Source organism: Apus apus, chromosome 16 (genome assembly GCF_020740795.1).
Source record: "Apus apus isolate bApuApu2 chromosome 16, bApuApu2.pri.cur, whole genome shotgun sequence".
Taxonomy (NCBI): domain Eukaryota; kingdom Metazoa; phylum Chordata; class Aves; order Apodiformes; family Apodidae; genus Apus; species Apus apus.
Window position 1 is genome coordinate 8,753,524 of NC_067297.1, and position 18,961 is coordinate 8,772,484.

General features: G+C 38.4%; 1 protein-coding gene across 14 annotated transcripts in view; it reads right to left on the reverse strand.

Annotated features, from left to right (window-relative positions):
* EP400 (E1A binding protein p400) overlaps positions 1-18,961 on the reverse strand; it is a 49,035-nt gene that overhangs the window by 21,682 nt on the left and 8,392 nt on the right. For 8 of the 14 annotated variants that reach the window (XM_051633759.1, XM_051633770.1, XM_051633761.1 and 5 more), the window contains exons 3-25: positions 18,015-18,102; positions 17,471-17,578; positions 16,413-16,792; positions 15,867-16,172; positions 14,949-15,134; positions 13,440-13,580; positions 13,252-13,330; positions 12,918-12,985; positions 11,750-11,804; positions 10,989-11,078; positions 9,680-9,787; positions 8,742-8,935; positions 8,370-8,547; positions 7,581-7,717; positions 7,201-7,370; positions 6,625-6,799; positions 6,080-6,216; positions 5,288-5,474; positions 4,200-4,366; positions 3,229-3,383; positions 2,473-2,709; positions 1,245-1,409; positions 256-423 (exon numbers count right to left, since the gene is read on the reverse strand). In XM_051633759.1, coding sequence (XP_051489719.1) covers positions 256-423; positions 1,245-1,409; positions 2,473-2,709; positions 3,229-3,383; positions 4,200-4,366; positions 5,288-5,474; positions 6,080-6,216; positions 6,625-6,799; positions 7,201-7,370; positions 7,581-7,717; positions 8,370-8,547; positions 8,742-8,935; positions 9,680-9,787; positions 10,989-11,078; positions 11,750-11,804; positions 12,918-12,985; positions 13,252-13,330; positions 13,440-13,580; positions 14,949-15,134; positions 15,867-16,172; positions 16,413-16,792; positions 17,471-17,578; positions 18,015-18,102 — 3,679 coding nt within the window. The remainder of the gene's footprint in view (positions 1-255; positions 424-1,244; positions 1,410-2,472; positions 2,710-3,228; positions 3,384-4,199; positions 4,367-5,287; positions 5,475-6,079; positions 6,217-6,624; positions 6,800-7,200; positions 7,371-7,580; positions 7,718-8,369; positions 8,548-8,741; positions 8,936-9,679; positions 9,788-10,988; positions 11,079-11,749; positions 11,805-12,917; positions 12,986-13,251; positions 13,331-13,439; positions 13,581-14,948; positions 15,135-15,866; positions 16,173-16,412; positions 16,793-17,470; positions 17,579-18,014; positions 18,103-18,961) is intronic. The other 6 variants (XM_051633769.1, XM_051633768.1, XM_051633767.1 and 3 more) reach the window with 4 other exon arrangements.

Consider the following 18,961-nt stretch of genomic DNA (forward strand, 5'->3'; position numbering starts at 1 on the left):
CCCATAAAAATCTTACCTATGACACAACTGGTAAAGGAATTCTGTATATTTAACACAGTTTCAACCTCTCAAACATTTATACTAAAATATTATCTAAACACCACACACAAATAAGAAGGATTTGCCTCATAGTTTACCCACTTCTGAACTCAATTGAGAGAATGATGATTTATAACCATTTGGAGTTATATATCTATGTGAATTTAGTAATGTAATGTTCAGACAGAGACATTTCCTCTGCTGAAAAAAACTGACCTTGCTGTGTGACTGCTGTGGAAGCTGGGACACCTGCTTGATGCTGGTTTCCTAAAGCGTTCAGAGCATTCTGCACATTTCCTGCTTGGGAAACTGTCTGCATGACAACTGGACCCTGAGGTCTCAAATACTGCTGACCAGGTGCTGAGACAATCTGAAGAACACTTCCTGCAACAGAGGATTGTTAAAAAATTAGGCTGGGTAGAGTGGAAAAGAATAATTAGTGTTTTCTAGCAAAAGATAGTACTGTTGCAAACTGATTATTACCATTTCAAACTATGTTAGCTTTCCCAGACAAGTTCATTATCCAAATCTGATTTCAAGTTCCATACAATCTAATAGGAGGAAAATACTTTTGCCTTCATAGTTAAAGAGGAGATCTACAATGTTGGCACACTGTTCTAAAGGTGGGAATTTTATATGGAATTTGGAAGAAATCAAATAAACCAAAAAAGCTTCACTTAGCTTTCACTTCATTTATTTTGCTGGCCACAGAGAATCTAGGTTCTCCTGAATTTGGCAACACACATAACGTCAGTGAGATAAATTTAAGGGCAAAATATGTTGTAGCATTCTGGTCAGGGTAATAACTGGGTCAAAATTCAGAGGGATGCCAATCTTTAAGTATTATATACACCATTTCAGAACAAACCAAGAATGTCCTCAGTTTTGTCTGTCCCTGCTCATCAGAGTTTATCTGAAATAATGGCCCACCTTACTTTAGCAGTATTACATACATGTGAAAACAAATTCAATAATAAAATCTTGAAATACAATACAGAAGAAGAATATAACTGTGTCTTTCATTTGATAGGCATTTATTTCTTAAAACAGAGCTAACTTGTTACCCCTGACTCACACAGAAAACAAGCAGAGCAGAACAGTGCAAGCAGTGGGGATGGAAAAAACTCCTTAACCAGGAACGTGCTGCCTGTATCAAAAAATGACCATCCTAAACAACGGAAAACTCCCTGTTTTCAAGTAAGTACCTTGTAACTGCAAGGGTTGCCCTGCAGTGAGCTGGCGAAGTTGACTATGTGACAAAGTGAACTTGTTCCCTTGGAACTGCAGAGTTACAGGAGTCTCTGGCTGAGCGATCCTGCCTTGTGCTCCTGCTATAGAAGCCAGTTGGGCTATTTTTACTACCTCACCACCTGTTAAGGAGGGAAACAGGCATTAAAAAAAAACAAACAAAGTGGGAGGTAGGCTGTTCAATATTCACAGTTCTAAGTTTTGGTTAGTAAACTGGTGCTGAAGCGCCTTCCATGCATAATTATACTTAGTGCATCAAAAGTGTCATATAAAAGTTAAGCAGGTATTGCTTTCTGTATTTGTTGGACAAACTGGAAAAAAGCTGATTGTTTAAAGGGTAAGAACATCAACATCTTAGAAGTTATCACTTTCATTAGCAAAACAGTTAAGAGCTACCTGAAAACTCATGTGACACTTTGTAACAGACGAGTATAGACAATAAAGTGATTTTCACTGCCTTTTCAAGAGCACAAAGGTTTAATGAGGAGACAAAAATATTCACACATGTGGCACTGTTAAGTACACACTTGGAATGGTCTGAAATTTGCTGATGAAACATGGTTTAGATTAAGCAATCTGCACTTAGACAAACCAAAAAGCTTTAAAGTGGTAAGGACCAAGCTTTTTGCGATTTAAATGCAGAAAGATTAGAGGCATTTAAGCATTAAGTTTTATGATATTGAGAAAATATTGGCGTGAAAATTTAGCTTTTGTAAAGGCAGTGCATTACCCCAGAGATAAAATTAATACATCAGTGCCCAGTACTCTACAGACATGCTAATAGGCAGTGCACATACAACCTTAAAGCAAAGCCTCCTCGCTTTTCTCTGCCTAACAGCTGCAACGTTGCTCTCTGCGAGAGAGGCCTTTAGCAGATGGATTAGTGTTTAATACGAAAGGAATAATTAGGACAGAGCTAAAACATTTGGTCTGAAGGAAGTCTTGCCAGCAGAAGAAACATGCAGAAACAGGAGATTAAGTTGACACCACTAATGTATGTCCACAGCAATTCTATTGTTTCTTATCCAATTTTCGATTTTCCTTGGTCATAAGCAACGTACTGAGCAAGGCTAATCAGAAGAGTGAAAAAAAAACAACGATTCTGTACACATTTTAGGGTGCCTAGTAACTTAACCTCGTTGTAGTACAAAGGTGGGAGAAACCTGGAAAGGGGAGGCCACTTACTAGGCAACCGTGCCTGGGCCTGAGAGGTCAGTACCAGCCTCTGAGGCAGCACACTCTGTTGGATGGTGTGCGAGGGGCCCTGCGGCGGCGCCTGGCCCGGCTGAGAGGCCGGCACCGAGGTCTGGCCCCGGGGTTTCACAGGGTTGGCTGTGCTAGTTGCTGTGGTGAAGGTCGCTGCAGGCTGGTGTCTTGGAGCACTGGTGGAAGCCTGAGTTGTCTGAAACTGTGCTGCTGCAGCTGCAATCAATAAGGGTTGTTTGTGCAAGCTGTTAGAGGTTTTAACTCCGCTCTTTTAAACAACCTGCATTAAAAAGAAACCTTCCAACAGGATATTAAAATGGCTACAGGAACAGCTTGTCCTTACAGACTGGGATTTCTATCCACACCTTTTACTCCATTCTCTTTTTACAACATTACAAAATTGGAAAGCATCGTTTAAAGGTTAAATAAATACACAAAAGCACTGTAAACACCCATATTTGACAAGACATTATATGTGATCAGGGTTTAAATACCAACTGTTCCATATTTACTCCATATGCTAACAGGTTACACAAAGCTTAGTTTTGCATTATACTGGCAGATCAGTACTGAAGGAACTAGTGGGGAAATTTACTGGCAATTAGTCTGTTGGTATTTTTAAGCCATTAGTATTCCAGATCTTTAAGCTAGAGGGAAAAGGAGTTCTGCTAACAGACTACCTTGTGCTGTCTAAGCAGAGGTTCAAGGTAACCAAGCTAGTGCTAATTCTCTTACCTTGATTTGAAGACACAGTAGCTATGGGTGATCTTCCTCGTACTTGTCCCTGCTGAGTTACAGTCGCTGTGGTCACCGTACGCTGTACTTGAGTGCTCGGGAAAACTACAGTCCTGCCCTCAGGTTTCTGACCATACTGAACAGGTTGAAACAACCTGAGAAGAATAAGGGAAGTCAAGGTCTAGATGAAGATCACAGATTGGCCTTTAAAAACAAACCCTATCATTCAAGGAAAGTACAAATAGATCACATCAGAATCTGATCTCTCCCTTGCAGCTGGCCAAAGCTGTCAAGGCTCAACACTGCAGCAAACTTCACACGTGAACATTCTATACAGTCATTTTTGGCAAGTCTGAGATAGAAGAAAACTTTCACTGCCATGCATCTGATTTAATGCAGGATGCAGCTTCAACAGTCCAGCCCTGTATCTGGAAAAAGAACAGGGCTCTTGTGTCATTTCCAGAGAGACATCAACATGCCAACAGGTCATCAGGCAGCTCCGTTCCATCAGAAAAACAGTTCCACGTTACTCTGAGATCACTATTTTACTAGCAGAGAAATACTCTTTAAAATTTACTGCTATAGAACTCAGTATGCCTCTTGTAACACTGGAAACACAGCTAGCACTGTAGACCCAGCTTAATCTTGAAAAACTATTTTCATGCTAATTTTGCAAAACAACACTCCCTTGCCATTAAAAAGGATTGCTGCTCGTAAAGTAAAAACTATGGGAAACTCATTAAAAAACTTCAAATGGAACTGTATGCCTCAGAAATTATTGTAATTATTGTAATAGAATGTCTATTCTCAAGGGTAAACAAGAAAGCAACAGAATAACAAAATGCAAAGTCAAGTCTGAGCTTTTTTGTGAATCACATTACCAGAGATGCAGACAGAACTCTGTAAACACAGCAACATAACAACATTTTCCCCCTCTAATTCTAGCTTAAAAGGAGGGCAGTTGTACACACCTGCTTGGTTTGAGCTTCACTGGGTTGGGCCTGGCTGGTGGTGGAGGGGAGCTGTAGATTTCTTCAATCAGCTTTCTAGTAACTTTCTGTTTTGGCAACACTTGTGCTTCATAATGAGTCATTTTGTTTTCCATCCCAATGAGATCAAAAAGAGACAGGTCTGATTCCTAGGGACATTATAAATAAGGTTTATTTTATGTGACAACCCAAACAGTTAGGTCCTCTCTATGTTCTATGCTGAATTCACTTTCTATATTTTACTTTTTAACTTGAAATGAAAGGTGTTTTAAGTTTAAAAAGTCAACTGTTGTTAGCCAAAACTGTATAGAAATATATCTTAAGCTGATAATCCTACTTTAGGCAACAGCATCAGTAGAAAAATAACTGAAATCATTATCCAGTTATGGAAATGAAAGCAAATAATATTTAACAACTTACCATATTTATATACTACAATTTCCAAATAATTCAGTAGAACTCCTAGAAGGTGTTTGTTAACTACTGAACCCAAATGCCAATCTATGAAGGCACATATATAACTTAGGAGTACAAAAATATGAAGGACAGAAACAAAACCAACAAAAAAAGATCCTCTCAATTATTTAATTTTAATATCTCAAAGAGGGGAATAATTTCTTTAATGGTAACACAAATAATGGTACTTCAAATGGACTGATAGAAGTGTTCTAATTTAGTCATTGAGTCAGAATGTATACTCTTATGTGAAAAAGGGGCAGTCTTGCTCTCCTTTAGCTACTGAAAGCAGAAAGAAACACACAGAATGCTATAAATAAGCATTATGCTATCCAGACTGTTTCCAGTGTCAGAAAAATCCTGCAAAATGAGCAGGATGAAAGCAAAGCTAATTTCTCTTTAAGAAAGTAGTTCAGGAAAAATTAATTAGTACAAACCACTTCAAAACCTTAAACTACTGTCACAAAAAAGATATACAGTAAGTACATGCTTGGTAGGCAGAGCTACAGAAGAGTGAATTCTGGCAGACTTATGATGTATAAGAAAACAATATTAAGTACTGAAATTCTACAAGGGCACTAAGAGAGAAAGAAACAGTTTACTTTTCTACTCACTTTCCAAATATCCCTCTCTAGGGCACTCAGTACCAGAGATGCAGTTCTGTATTCCAGTGTTTCTGATACATAGGAGGTACTTGAAAGCCGGGGGTTTATCAGATCAGGGTGATTACAAATCCGTTGCAGCTGCATCAGGACATGCAGGACACTGATGAAGTGTCCACTTTTGAGGGCTTCTTGGGTTCTACCAAACAATTTATACAGAAATACATTAATTCAATGTAGCTTCTATGGAGATGTCCCTAAATCAGCAAGGTGAAAATGTGTAAAGCAGTATACAAGCCCAGATTTTATCTAAATCTGCCTAGAGCATTTTAAACAGCCCTGTGCCAAACGTAAATTTTGAAACATGAAACTCAGGGACCAGTGCTATCTTACAGTCAAATACAACCTAACCAGCTCCTTATCCTCTACATGCTTTGTTTCTGTCCCTGCACCTATCAATAACCACTTGGTATCACAGCACAGATAAATGGGTGGGTGCGAGAAGAAACACTTCGGGTTGTAAGAAATTAAGAACCACTCATTAGAGACAAATATTTAAATAGCAGCAAAGCTGACCATTACAACTTGATTTTTAGGGTCCACAGGTAAAAACACGTCCTTCATTAAAAGCTCACAGCATTACCTGCCTGTAATTTGAGTTTACAATGTAATCACATTCCATTCACTAGTCATAATGGAAAATTTCCGAATAAACCTAAAACACTTCCAACTGTGACAGTCATTTATCATTATCTTAAGCACCAAAAAAGAGAGCCTTTTTGATTTACTGTTTCAGCTCCTTACCCTGGTTGCAAAATGACATCTTCATACATAGCTTTTTGTCGATTGGAAAGACGACACTTCAGCACATGCTCATACTTCTTTGTTAGCTGCTTTTCAACATCTCGCTTTGATCTTCGCAAAATAAACGGCTGAATCATCTGAAATATTTCATAATTGAGGGTATAAAGTGAAAAAAATCTCCATTCAAAGATGCATTTTTACAACAGCAAGCTAAACCAATTCACTCCTAACACACCTGATGTGACAAACCTCAAATGCCATATATAACCATATTGCTGTGCACACAGTTGTACAGGCATTAACTTGTCCTTTCATTTTATGCTTCAAAATCTGAGCCTTCTATTATTTTTTAAAATAAATCTCCATACTATTCTGGTAGCAGAAACCCCTACTTTCAGCATGGCCTTCTGTCCGAACTGAACAAAGTATTAAGAAAGGCCAGACATTTTGAGCTGAACCACATTTTTTCGTTTCTTCCCTTTTTTTTGTTTTCCCCAACAACTTAACAACTGTAGTAGGGCAGACGAGAAAAAATGACAACATACTCTGTGTAACCTGATGACCAGTTTATGGCAATAATCCTGGTTCTCCTCATTAGCTGCTTTTACTGGAAAATCTAGATAAGGTCTGGAAATTCCCGGAATCAGAAAATGTACCATGGTCCACAACTCCATCAATGTGTTATGCAAAGGAGTGTCTATCAGAAGCAAACGATGCTGGCTGTGAACAATAAAAGATTTTTCACCAACATAGCATTTAACTAGCATCATTATGAAAAGGACATCAACAATCAAAGTCTTTACTGTAGCTTTAGGTTTGTCAGATAGACAGAAGCAAGTAGTGCTAATAAAATTAAATCTAGAATACATTATCTTTTTAATCTTGAATATAGCTCCAAACTAGCTTCCTCACTGCAGTTTATCAGAACACAGAAGAAAATCTGTTTGGGAGCACAGAGTATCAGCAAAGAATCAGAGGGCTACAATAGTGGCAACTATAGGCACCTCTGAAGGTGCAGGTTGCACAGGAATTTGGCCAGAACAAAGAGTGTTTTTACCAGTTTTCTGTTAAGAAGAGAGAAAAACCCACTGTCAGCAGGAAAACAATTCTCTGTTCCCTACCTGCGGAGACTGAAAAGTGCCTCCCAGTGTTTCTCAGTCATGTTCTTTATTTGTTGCATCTCATCTACTATTAAGTATTTCCATCGCATTTTCATAAATGCTGGGTGGCCTTTGAACAGCTGTTTGTAGGAAGTGATACACACATTGAAGCTGTTGGGTTCTGTCCATTCCTACAGAAGAGGAGAGGATAAGAAAGAAAACCCAAGGCAGAACTCTCAAGTATCTTAAATCAGCTATTTCTTCACTAAGAACAGAAAGATCCTATGACCCAAAGCACTCTTTCAGACAGTCTTGGTCTCTGAATTACAGTCAGTTCAGCAAGCAGGTTACATATTGCACATATTGTTCAGTACCAGGAGTTTTGCTGCAAAATACAGTACCTGTCTTTTTGCCCTAAGTTCCCTTTGGCTGCCAAAGTATAGAAGTATTTTCAACCCTGGGCACCAGCGTTTCAATTCCAGCTCCCATTTCAAGATGTTACAGCTCCGTACAACAACAAGGTGAGGGCCCCAATTACCTACAGAAGGAGAAACACAGCAGTTAACAGTAGATACAGACTCCTGACAGTTCATGTGGCTTGTATTTTCCCTGATTATTAAGTACTAAATACATCAGCATAAGTAAAATCAAATATCAACAGAGGTATTTTAATAACTAACATATTCTTTACTATTTTTCAGACCTCAAGTACCTCTTGTGCACCTAATATCTATTTTTCCCTCAAGTACATCAACTGCTTGAATAAGAAAGTCTACCTCCACAACAAATTTTGCCTTACTTAGATTCTTAAAACATCCTCAGTACACCACCACCATTAGTGAGTTGACATACAAGACACTTGTGCAATTGTTCGTATTTACTCTTTTAATTTAACTATTTGTGGCCATCTGGTCATTAAACAAATCATAAAGCTTTTTTATACTAATAAATTAGTATAATTCAGAAGAACTTTGTCACCTAGAAGGTAACAGCAGACTGATCACACAGAATACTTGAGAAAAAGGTACCCGAATATCACCCAGTCTTAGAAAGCTTTTCTGACTTAAATCTTACTCTGTGCTTTAACTGAAGTCTGATATGGTTCAGCAGAAAAAAAAACCCTAGGCTCTAATTCACAAAGATAATGCTAGCCCAGAACTTGTATAAAATTATTAGGCAAATTAACTTACCTTCATTACAAGCCAAGTGGGCAAAAAAGGCAATAATTTGTACTGTTTTTCCAAGCCCAGCCTCATCTGCCAGAATGCCATTGAGATTCTTCCTGTACAGCTTTGCTAGCCAATCCAGCCCAATCTTTTGATATTCTCTGAGAGGCCCATACAGCAGAGATGGAGTATTGTATTTTACCTGTAATGGGAATCATTTGATACTTTTTTTCCCCTCGAGTTAAATTCATGACCATGTCATTAAGCATAATCATTCTGCAGCTCAATAACTAGAATACATTTATTGTCATTTGTTCCTAAAATCTGGGAAATCATGAAAAAGCCTTCATTATAGAAAAGTAAGCACACACAGTAGCAGAAAACAGGGGGTCTTACTGTTGTTGTTATCCTAGAGCTGCCTTTGGGCAAGAGCATTTCTGCTGCAGCAGCAACCTCTGCTATGTCTCTCGTGTGCTTCTTTGGAGGACTTGATCTATCTATGCCCTTGTACTGGTCAATGCTAAGAAGGGAGTCAATGAGCACAACTTCCTTCTGAGGACTTTCCCTATCAGAGATGTGGTCTTCCATTTCTAGGAGAGAGAGAGAGAGAAAAAAAATACATTGGCATTTAAAATAAACTTAAGTGAATGAGATGGCTAGAATTCAGACAGGGGTCTAAAAGGTGGCAGTTAACTTTTAAAAACAATTCCATGACTTTCAGGCTAGTGAAGCTAAGATGAAAACAGCTTAAGCCCAGGATCATATACATGTTCTGGACAGTCAGACTAGTTAGGCTAACATGAAAATTTGCTTTTCAAAACTTCTAGGGAGGTCCACTCACACTATTTAAAACCTATCCTCAAACATAATTCTGCCATCACTTCAGTACATACCAGAGGGCAGCTGTGTAATAATAGCTAGATACGTAGTGAGCTGGGGAATTTAGAACAGAGAGGCTTTTCTATGGCTCACTCGTTTCTGAGAATCTCACACATCTTTTGACTTTAAGACAGGTAAACACTATTCTCTTTTCATAAACTATGAAAAAAAAAGTACTTCTTCACAGTCCATTATTCAAAAATACTTAGTAGTAACAAGAATAAATCTAGTTTTTCTAATGATAATCCCAAATGCTTAACAAGGAAGCCACTGTACTTTCCATTCATTCTTGTATATAACATACTTCTCCACTTAAAAAGAAAAACATTTTAAATGTGATTCACTCAGTATTTGTTTTCCCCCAGTATGAAATGTCTTTTAACAGAGACCTGAAGAGCCAGTCAACCTATTTCATCTTAGAATTCAGCAAAAATTCCAAACAAGAAGTACTTCACCTTCCTCACTGCTATCCTCTTCACTGTCAGGCTTCGGCTGGGGCCAGTGAAAATTTTCTGCAAAGGCACCTTCATACATCTTTAGTAAATCTTCCAGAGGCAATTCAGCTGAAGGTCATTAAAGGATGCAAGTTTAAAAAATATCAAAACTTGTATCAATACCATTGTTTTTAATTTCATTACATTCTTCACAATGGTATAAAGCCAGTTCTCTCGTAAGAATGGAAGAGGTAACTGCTACATGGATGATGGCAATATTTGTTTAATGACCTCGGTCACAGAGAACACTTGGCTTTACACCAAGCACTTTGTTCACCCTGCTTGCTTTCTCCTGTATTACAACCCACCACACAAACTGACAGTAGACCACTGGCTGGGGAGCTAGGGGCATCAAATCCAGCCAGGTGGCTGAAAGACAATTCCAGACTTCAAAGTTTCTAAACTGACCTGTACCTCAACCCACTAAGCAGTATCTCCATGATCCCTTGTCTGATCCACTGAGGCAGGAATGTGCATGCTGGCAGTGGCCAATCAATCAGGAAACATCCTCATTAGGAACTTGGCTGACTGGCCAAGAGTTACAATCCCTCCAACTGGCCAGCTGGCTGCAGCCACTAAGCTGCCAAACAGACCAAACAAATGGATTTGGAAACTGCATATTAATTGCCAGATGAGCTTAGCTTACTGGGAAGCTTGCCTCTAAAAATCAGCAAGGTTTTTACCATGATAAGTGTAGTGATCCCTATGGGATGCTTTGCATACATCAGGCTCAGCAGAGCAGTCATTGTTATGTTGCTAATGAAAGAGAGCTGCAAGCCAGAGCATTGTCACTAAAAGCTCCTTATCTTCCAAGTACTTATACTCCCCAAGATCAGGGCCCTTTCAGACTTCTCAGATGGGTCACAAAACCCTTCTGAAATACTCAAGACAGTTGATAATATGTTCAATCTGACACACTTCTGGTTTTAACTATTTATCATGCATTCCTAGAACTTAGGTCGAGAGTCTTGGTGTGAGGTTTGGAAGAAATGCAGCGTTTCAGTAAAGAAATACTTTTTCTCAAGCCATCTTGTGGGATAACTAGATTAAGTACACAGATTGCTCTGCAAAGTACAGATGTTCATCATCATCCCATAAATTAACTGGTACAACTTTCCACACAGAAAAAAACAGATATGGATTACGTATGACTGAATATCTGAGTGCATTCAACTTCTCACCTATAACCCTAGTTACAAACACAGTAATTGCTGTGTGTTTTCATCTGTCTTTCAGAGCCCACCAGAAAACAATCAAGCTACACACCTACCTTCTTTGGCTAGATTAGACAGTTCAGTTTGATGGTTTATGTTTCCTTCTTTAGCTTCTTGTTCTTCAATTGTTTCTTCTTCATCTTCAACTAAAATGAAAACAAATGCTAATCTTGGCATTCAAATTCCATAATAATTCAGGAAGTTTGTAATCATATGTGTACTAGCATAGAATACTTTAAGTTAGCAGGATTCAAAAAGAATTATATGTATGGAAAACAAGAAAATCTGAGAGCAGCTATACATACTATACATAGAACTTAACAGATATGTGAAAAGGAGAGAAGTACTTCTGCCTCAGGACAAAAGGCAGTCTTGAACTCTTCTGTGTTGGTTGACACCAGAAACAGGATATTTTGTAGCTTTAAACTGGGGATTTTCTTTATCAGAAACATGACACAGTTGTCATCACAAGAAACGAGCTAAAGTAGATGGGTTATGCAGCCTGAAATCCTCAAAAGAAGTTTAAAAAGTTTGAGAAATGAAGGAATGAAGACAGAAAGAATTAAAATCCATCAACAATTATAGCAGTGCTTTTTCAGGGAAAATTTTCTTTTCATATTTTTACTGAAGCTCTTTTAAGGAAAATTTACTATCTAATTGACTATTTAATGTCTCTAAGAAATGGATAAAGGTTGGTATTTGGTTTGTGAAAAGCACTGCATCCATGCCATAACAGACTGAAACCCTGTGGTTTCAGGGTTTTACAATACAAATTATGTACTTTGCTACAGATGCACAATTTTGAATAGTGACTTACCTTCCTCATCAGTCAAAGATGTGCTTGCCTTTCTTTTCCTTCCAGATGACGAACACTGGCATTAAATAATTACAAGATGTAAAATCATAAAAAACTAAGATAGAGAGTTTTATTGTTTGTTTTTTTAAAGAAAGCAACAAGTGCCTTGTAATCACAACAGCAATCATTTAGTATCTGTTACCACTTTCCTGGTCACACAAAAACAGATACTCTGCTCCTGTATTGAAGGGACTGTGCAATCAGCCACTTCAAGTGTTTGTGGTTCAAATTACTCAGGTCCAGCTGTGGCACAGAGCCACAGTACACTTCTTCCCCTTAAAAAAATACTATTGAGGCACAAAACTTTTACCCAGGTTGCCAAGGACTGAATTTTCACAACTCAGTAAAAAAATGGATATGGCACAAGCCCACAACTGTTTCCTCTCAGCTGTCCAGCACGCCCTGTAGCCTGGTTTAGTCTGTGCAAATTAGCACTTGCAGGCAGTGCTGGGCCACAGTTAGGCTGGTAACACATGCTAAAGCTTGTTCCTAACAGGAAATTCACAGGCAGGCATTCTGCTGCTTGGTGAAAAGGGAGCATTTCAGCAAGTGGGCATCAGCTGTGCCATGTGAGATGGCTCAGGGCCTCAGAACAATCCCTTCCCCAGTCGCACAGATGCAGCCAAGGAGTCCCTGCACACATTTTGTCTGGGGCAAAAACTGAAGTTTCATTCAGTTTGATCCATCCTGTAACATACACCTACATCTCTCAGCAGATAAATCACAGCTGAACAGCTGAAAACATGCTTTCATGACCCACAAGGTTTAACCCTGGTTACAGGAGATAAAACTCCTGCCCAAAATTAAGTCTGGCAATTAATCTGTACTTTTTTTTGGTCTTGCAATCTTAGAATGACTGAGTTAAAGCCACGGAGTAAGTATAAATTATTCCCTTAAAAAACATGCATCAACCACATTCCACTTGCCCATTAAAAGTTGAGGTTCATAACCAGAAAAAATGATATTTGTGCTTGTGACTACATGTTTAATTGTCAGTGAGTACACAGAAATCTGCTTATCATCACCGTGTATTTAAGGGAAACATATTTCACATTCATGAAAACTTTTTCACACATGTAGTCACATTTAAACTATTTTGATAGTATTTTTAAGAAACAGGAGGACGTACCATTTCACTTTCTTTTTCCAACAAAAGGTCTTCTGCAGGTCTTCCATCCTTGCCTGGAAAATTATACACTTGATGTATGTGTTAGTCACTTACCAATTTTATGTCTCTTATGTGAACTTTTAAATGAATTCAGCATAAAGCACAATAAATATCAACAAAATCTAGCACAAAACCATAAAACCACCCCACAACTGATAGTTCAGCTCCATTGACAATTTATTAGTAGCACCTCCCATTTCTATCACCAACAAGATTAAACTCCACTGAGTCACATTATGTAAAACAAGTGCATCAGGAATTATACTGGATTTCTTACAAAGTGGAATACAATTACCTTTCCTTGAAAATCTCTTTAAATTCAAAGCTTTTTTCCTTTTCTCTTGAAATTCAATTTGCAGTTTTATTTCAACGACCTGAAATGTAAATCAAGTCCAATAAAGCACTTGAATTCTATAAACAAATTCCTGAAGATCAGAAAACTAGTATGAGTTGCACAAGTATGAACAAGTCAGTATTTGTTACCTGTTCAATGTTAGACCAGAAGTACTCTATTTCTCTAGCAATTGATGCAGCAATTCTCCTTAGTTTGTTTTGTTCTTCCCTTTTAGCTCGCTCCTCATTAAGTTTCTTTTCTTCATGATAACGAGCCACAGTTCTTACCATCTAAAATACCACGAGATGCTGAATTAGGTCATCTCAAAACACACATAATTGTATTTCTTAAGATTATAGTGGTTATCAGCAGCCAGACGTTGACCACAGCTTTACACACATAGCACTTACCTCTCATTCATGCCATGTCAGTAAAACAACAGACATGAAACACAGAGGAAAAAAGGAAATGTAAGAACTATAACTAAGCAATCAAGTAGGAAACTTCATTCACTACTCTCTCTCAACAAAAAAAAAATAGAAAACAATCTACTGAAATTAGCAGCAAACACACAAAAGAAAACTTCTTTTCAGACAGCACATATGGAGACATAGAAATCACACCACAAAATGTCAGAGACCAAATGTAAAATAATTTCAAAAAGAGTGTACATCCATGAGTAAAAGATCTCCTTTAGCCCAGGACGTCCCTAAAACACTGACTACAGCACACTGCCAGGGGAAGTATCTTTTCAGATCTGCCCTTCCTGTTTCTCCTACTCTTGAAAACCTACCATTGGCCACAAACAGAATAGGTACTTCCAATCCAGATTTAAATTATATTCAAAATACAGACTTTCATTTTACAGAGTGATACACCTATTTCTATACTTTGCTTGTAAGGAAGAGAGTTCTGAGTTTCCATCATTTTGGAATACACAATAGAAACAACATGGCCATTTAAACTAATGATCTTGAGTTGCTCTCTTCATTACTAAACCGGGCATAAATGTACCAAAAGAAGATACTACATTGCTAGAAACCATAGAAAACTCTTGCTTATTGTAAATAAACAGATTTTACATATTTCAACTCATAAAACTCCCAATTTACATTGCATCACTGACTTAATTATGCCCACTGTGCTGCTCTGTGCTCCTATGGAAACATGTTTCCATTGCTGTCCTTAGAACTCCCATCATTACATCTTTTTCTGAGATTAAGAAAGAAGAATTAGACAGACAACCACACTCTATGGAAGTTATATACAAAAGTCTGTATTTATGCTTCATTGAGAGAAAATTACTGACTTATGAGTCAGGCTTGAAAGCTGTACTGTTTAAACATGACACAGTCAGCACATTGACTGGGTCCTCTAAAGAAGGTATTTGATCTCCAGAGGAATAAAACTGACAAAATCCAAAACTATTCTTATTTGCATCCACAATCAATACATAATAGAGTTTGCTTCCAATGATGAATATCCAAAGCTGACAGCATGGCTGTTCATTTAAGTTAAAAACTGGTGCCTTGTATTCCCATAATTTCTGTCTGTAGAAGAAATTAATTTAAACAGATCATTTAAACAGCTTCATCACCAAGCTGAGTGATACCAAGATCAATTGTTCAAAAGTAAGTCAAAAAAGGTTTTTCAAGTACCTTCTTAGCAGTTGCCATCTTCCACCTTCTCTCTTGGGCAAAATCAGTTGCCATCCACTGCATTTCTTCCAGCAAATAATCCCAGTGAGATTTTGGTCTTGGAGCTTCTTGGAGCTTAGGCAGCCGCCTCAGTGACCACAAACCTTCCTTTCTCAGTTCTGCTATTCGCTGATGGACTTGATTTTCCTTAGAAAGAAGTACAGAAAGTTACAATGAAGCTGCAGAATGCACCTAGAATAGCAGCCAAATGGAAAAATAGTATTTGCTCCCACTTATCAAAATAATTGACAGCAAAAAAAGGTTTTAACAGCATGACGCATGCATTGCAAAAATGAAGTCTGAACATTGCATCAATGAAAAAAATTACTACATAAAGAGAATCACAGTAATTCAACCTATATTACAAGAGATACTTTGTTAAATTACAGGGGGGAAAAAAGATCCACAGCAGAAAACACAAGTTACAAGGCAGGTGCAAACTGTAATCAAATAATCCTTTTTTTTCCATAAATTGATATTGCAGATGTATTTATCCACAGAAGATACATACACCTTCAATATTAAAACTGCTTGGTTTTGTGAAAAAACAAGTTCTGTATGATGTTCCTGTTAAATAAGCAAAACCACACTTCTAGTTAGCTACAAAAATAAATAAGGGTGCAGTCACTTTGAATGAGTAGATAGAAACAATATAATAAAAAGACAGTATGAAGACCAGCAAGTTTTCTTCAGCTCCTCTGAATGCCTACAAAAGCAAAACTCAGTATATAAAGCAAACTACAAAAATACCCCCAAAGCCAAACACCCCACGCCCCCCTAAAAACAGACTATTTTCTTAACTCAAACACATCACTCACAGTATTTGTTATCTTGTGTGTTAACTGTTCCTAAGTTTTGGGGAAACCCAAAAAATCTTACCAGCTTTACTTGCTCAGCAAGCTTGTCTTGAGAGTTTTCCTGTGGCAGTACTGCTGCATTCTGAGCTGGACTCTGTGTTTTAGGTGCTGCTGCTGCTACTGCTAAGCCTGGGGGCTTTGATGCAATAGGAGACAGGGACTTGTTGGTTGCTGGAGAGGTCCTGTTTGACTGCACTGGGAATGCAGAAGGTGGTGTTGTGCCTGAGATAGTTGCAGGCACGACGGATGAGGTAGGTGGCAGCGTGTTTGCCGTAAGACGCTGAGAAGTCTGAGCAGGATCTGCAGATGGTCGTGTCAGAGTCACAGTCTGCCCAAGAAACACAGGGGTTACTGATGAGTTTAGGATTAGATACTTTTTTAGTTTACACTACAGCTGAACATAATGAAGACTTTAATAAAAAATATACACCTGCCTTTTTATAAGGAAAATATTTAAATGTCCAGGGGAATTCAAAAACGTTAACATTTTTCATATACTTTCAGGAAGACAATGTTCTTTAATAAGGTTTGGAAAAAGCATATTTTCACCCCAATAAAACTCAGGTACCTGCTGCTGTATTGTAGCTTGTGGCTGTGACACTTGGTTTGGTGTCTGTCCTTGCACATGGATTGCTGGTGGCACCTGCTGTTGCAGCGGTGCTGGAAGTGGAGTGGAAGTCAGGGGAACACTTTGAGGCTGGATCTTCACCTGAATCTGAGGCTGAGCTGGAGATTCCACTATCTGTGGTTGCTGCTGTGGAAGCTGCAGTGCAGCTGGGAGAGCTGTCATGGGGACACTGGCAGGTTGCAGCCTCCCTGGCAGCTGGGGTGGAGGTGTGTGCAGACTGGCTGCGTTCTGCACAGGAGGGCCTTTAGACGGGTCATACTGTTGTTGGCTCTGCTTCTGTCCAGTCAGCTGTACAGTCTGAGGAGTGGGAGGCATTCCACCTACAAAGCAAGAGGAAATGCAACACAGATGAAATTAAAACACCCAATGCTCTTTGCAGATAGAAAGAGGAAATCAACTGCAAAGGGACTAATTTGTTACTTACTTTGCCACAAGACACCATCACTTGAAAATACCACATCACAATCACAAAATAAATCACCATTACAATAAACAACAAAGTACTACATGCACAGAACTGCAACTAAAATTTGGAGCACAGCAACTATAAAAAAAAATATGTCATTAAATGGCTTTAAAAAAAAAAGAACTAATGGAATTTAACCTCAAATAACAGCATCAATTCTAAATGGCTTTTAGTTCTTAACACATTCACTCTAACACATACTCTAGAGGTTGGCATGACTAGTGAATAAAAATTTGTTGTGATGTTGCAAATTAGGAAGTTTCCTTTTCATAAATCATTGGCTCAGTTTCAGAATTCTCAGATCAGCCATTTTGCATCAGCACCTGTGACGTATTTCCATGCCCACATGCACCTTTGGAGCCCGTCACTCAGCTCCTTAGACAAACCAGGCATTGCATACCATGTATTAATTTACATGGAGAAGTGTGTGGTGGGACTAGGATCTTGGAAGGTCCGAAGCCCAAGTTTCTAGTCCCATCACTAACATCTCCTTGTTAAATTAATGTGCAATTGGCATGTGGTGACACAGTACCTTGTGCCGTTGGCATTAGCTGTTGAAGAGGAACTCCTGAAGCCACACCAGGGTGCTGAAAAACCATCCCATGACGGCCCACTTCAATTCGTGGTCTCTTAGACGAATCTGTGATATTCAAATTCCATTTATGGCATGGTATAATGGAATGGGTTCAATTTTACAAAGCAAACCACTACACATGATTCCAACATTAGCTCAGAAAGCTACGACTACTATACATTTGTAGCATTTATGAAGAACATGCTCCAAGTGAAGAGTCCCTCTAACTTCAAGTTGGCCATCTCCAATTTTCTTAGCCAGAACAATCAATCACCCTAACAATGAATCCATGCCTGCCAAATCCAGTCCTACATATTGTGAGTGGAGTGCACACTTCACACAGCACCATTCGCAACAGATAGTCCTAAGGATCTGGCAATTCCCAAGGTGAGGCAAAACTGTTATTTCAAGAGTTACAGAACAGTGGGCTCCATTAACTGTTTGGGGAAAAAAAAAAAAAAAAAAAAAAGAACCAGAGTGAAATTCTGTCTGTGAAACATACCTGCTGGTGCAAGTGCCTGCTGTCTCTTAAATGCTTCAATTTCTATGGTGTTCACAGTCCCCGTTACTGGAGTCCCTGTATGCGTGGGCTATTGGAAAAAGAAAACAAATCACAGAAGTTCAATCTGCAGATAGTCTAACACCAAGATGTAATTTACAGAGGGATTTGAAGAAGCCCTCACAGAGCAAATCCTTCAGAACAGCTGCACAATGAAGAAAGCAAAGATTCATTCAATATCTGCTGGAAAGGTTTAGATGTCCATGATGCACAGATACTCTTCATCCAGTTTAAATTTCAAACAGTAACTAAGCTGATGAAGTTAGTTATATATAAAAACCCATGAAAATGGGATGTATACAAAAAATTTTCCCAATATATTTTTTAATAAATGGAAAATTTCACTGATGCATTTCCCTTCATTATTTGCATAATGCTGCAATGAAGTCATAATAACATATTCATATAGCATACAGCTGCAATAAAAAGTTGACATGACAAATATTTAACATTGTGCCTTCTTTATGTATAAACTGCATCATAAGTAACAAGACACAAGTAATGAGAGTCAATACATTTGTGAAATCTAATCCTTTTCACGTTGTGTGAAATACCAGTAACACACAAATTAACTCTCATCCTGAAGGCCGTTTAAACTCACTAAGAGTCTCCACCACTGTCACTCAGGCAGAGCTCCACGAGAGTTAGCCTTGAAATATTCCAGGAAAAGCTTCTAAGACTTAGAAGATGAAATAAAAGAATCTCAGCCATGTTACAAGTTCCAATTTCAGTTTTCTGGGTGGTAGACTTGTACTTGTTTGCACAGCTGGCAAAATGAGCCTCATGAAGAAACTCAATGAGGACAAACACAATATTGCCATAAGGCTAATCTGACATCAGAGCTCATCAGAAATTACTAGACATTCTGTCTGAGGATAAACATAACACAA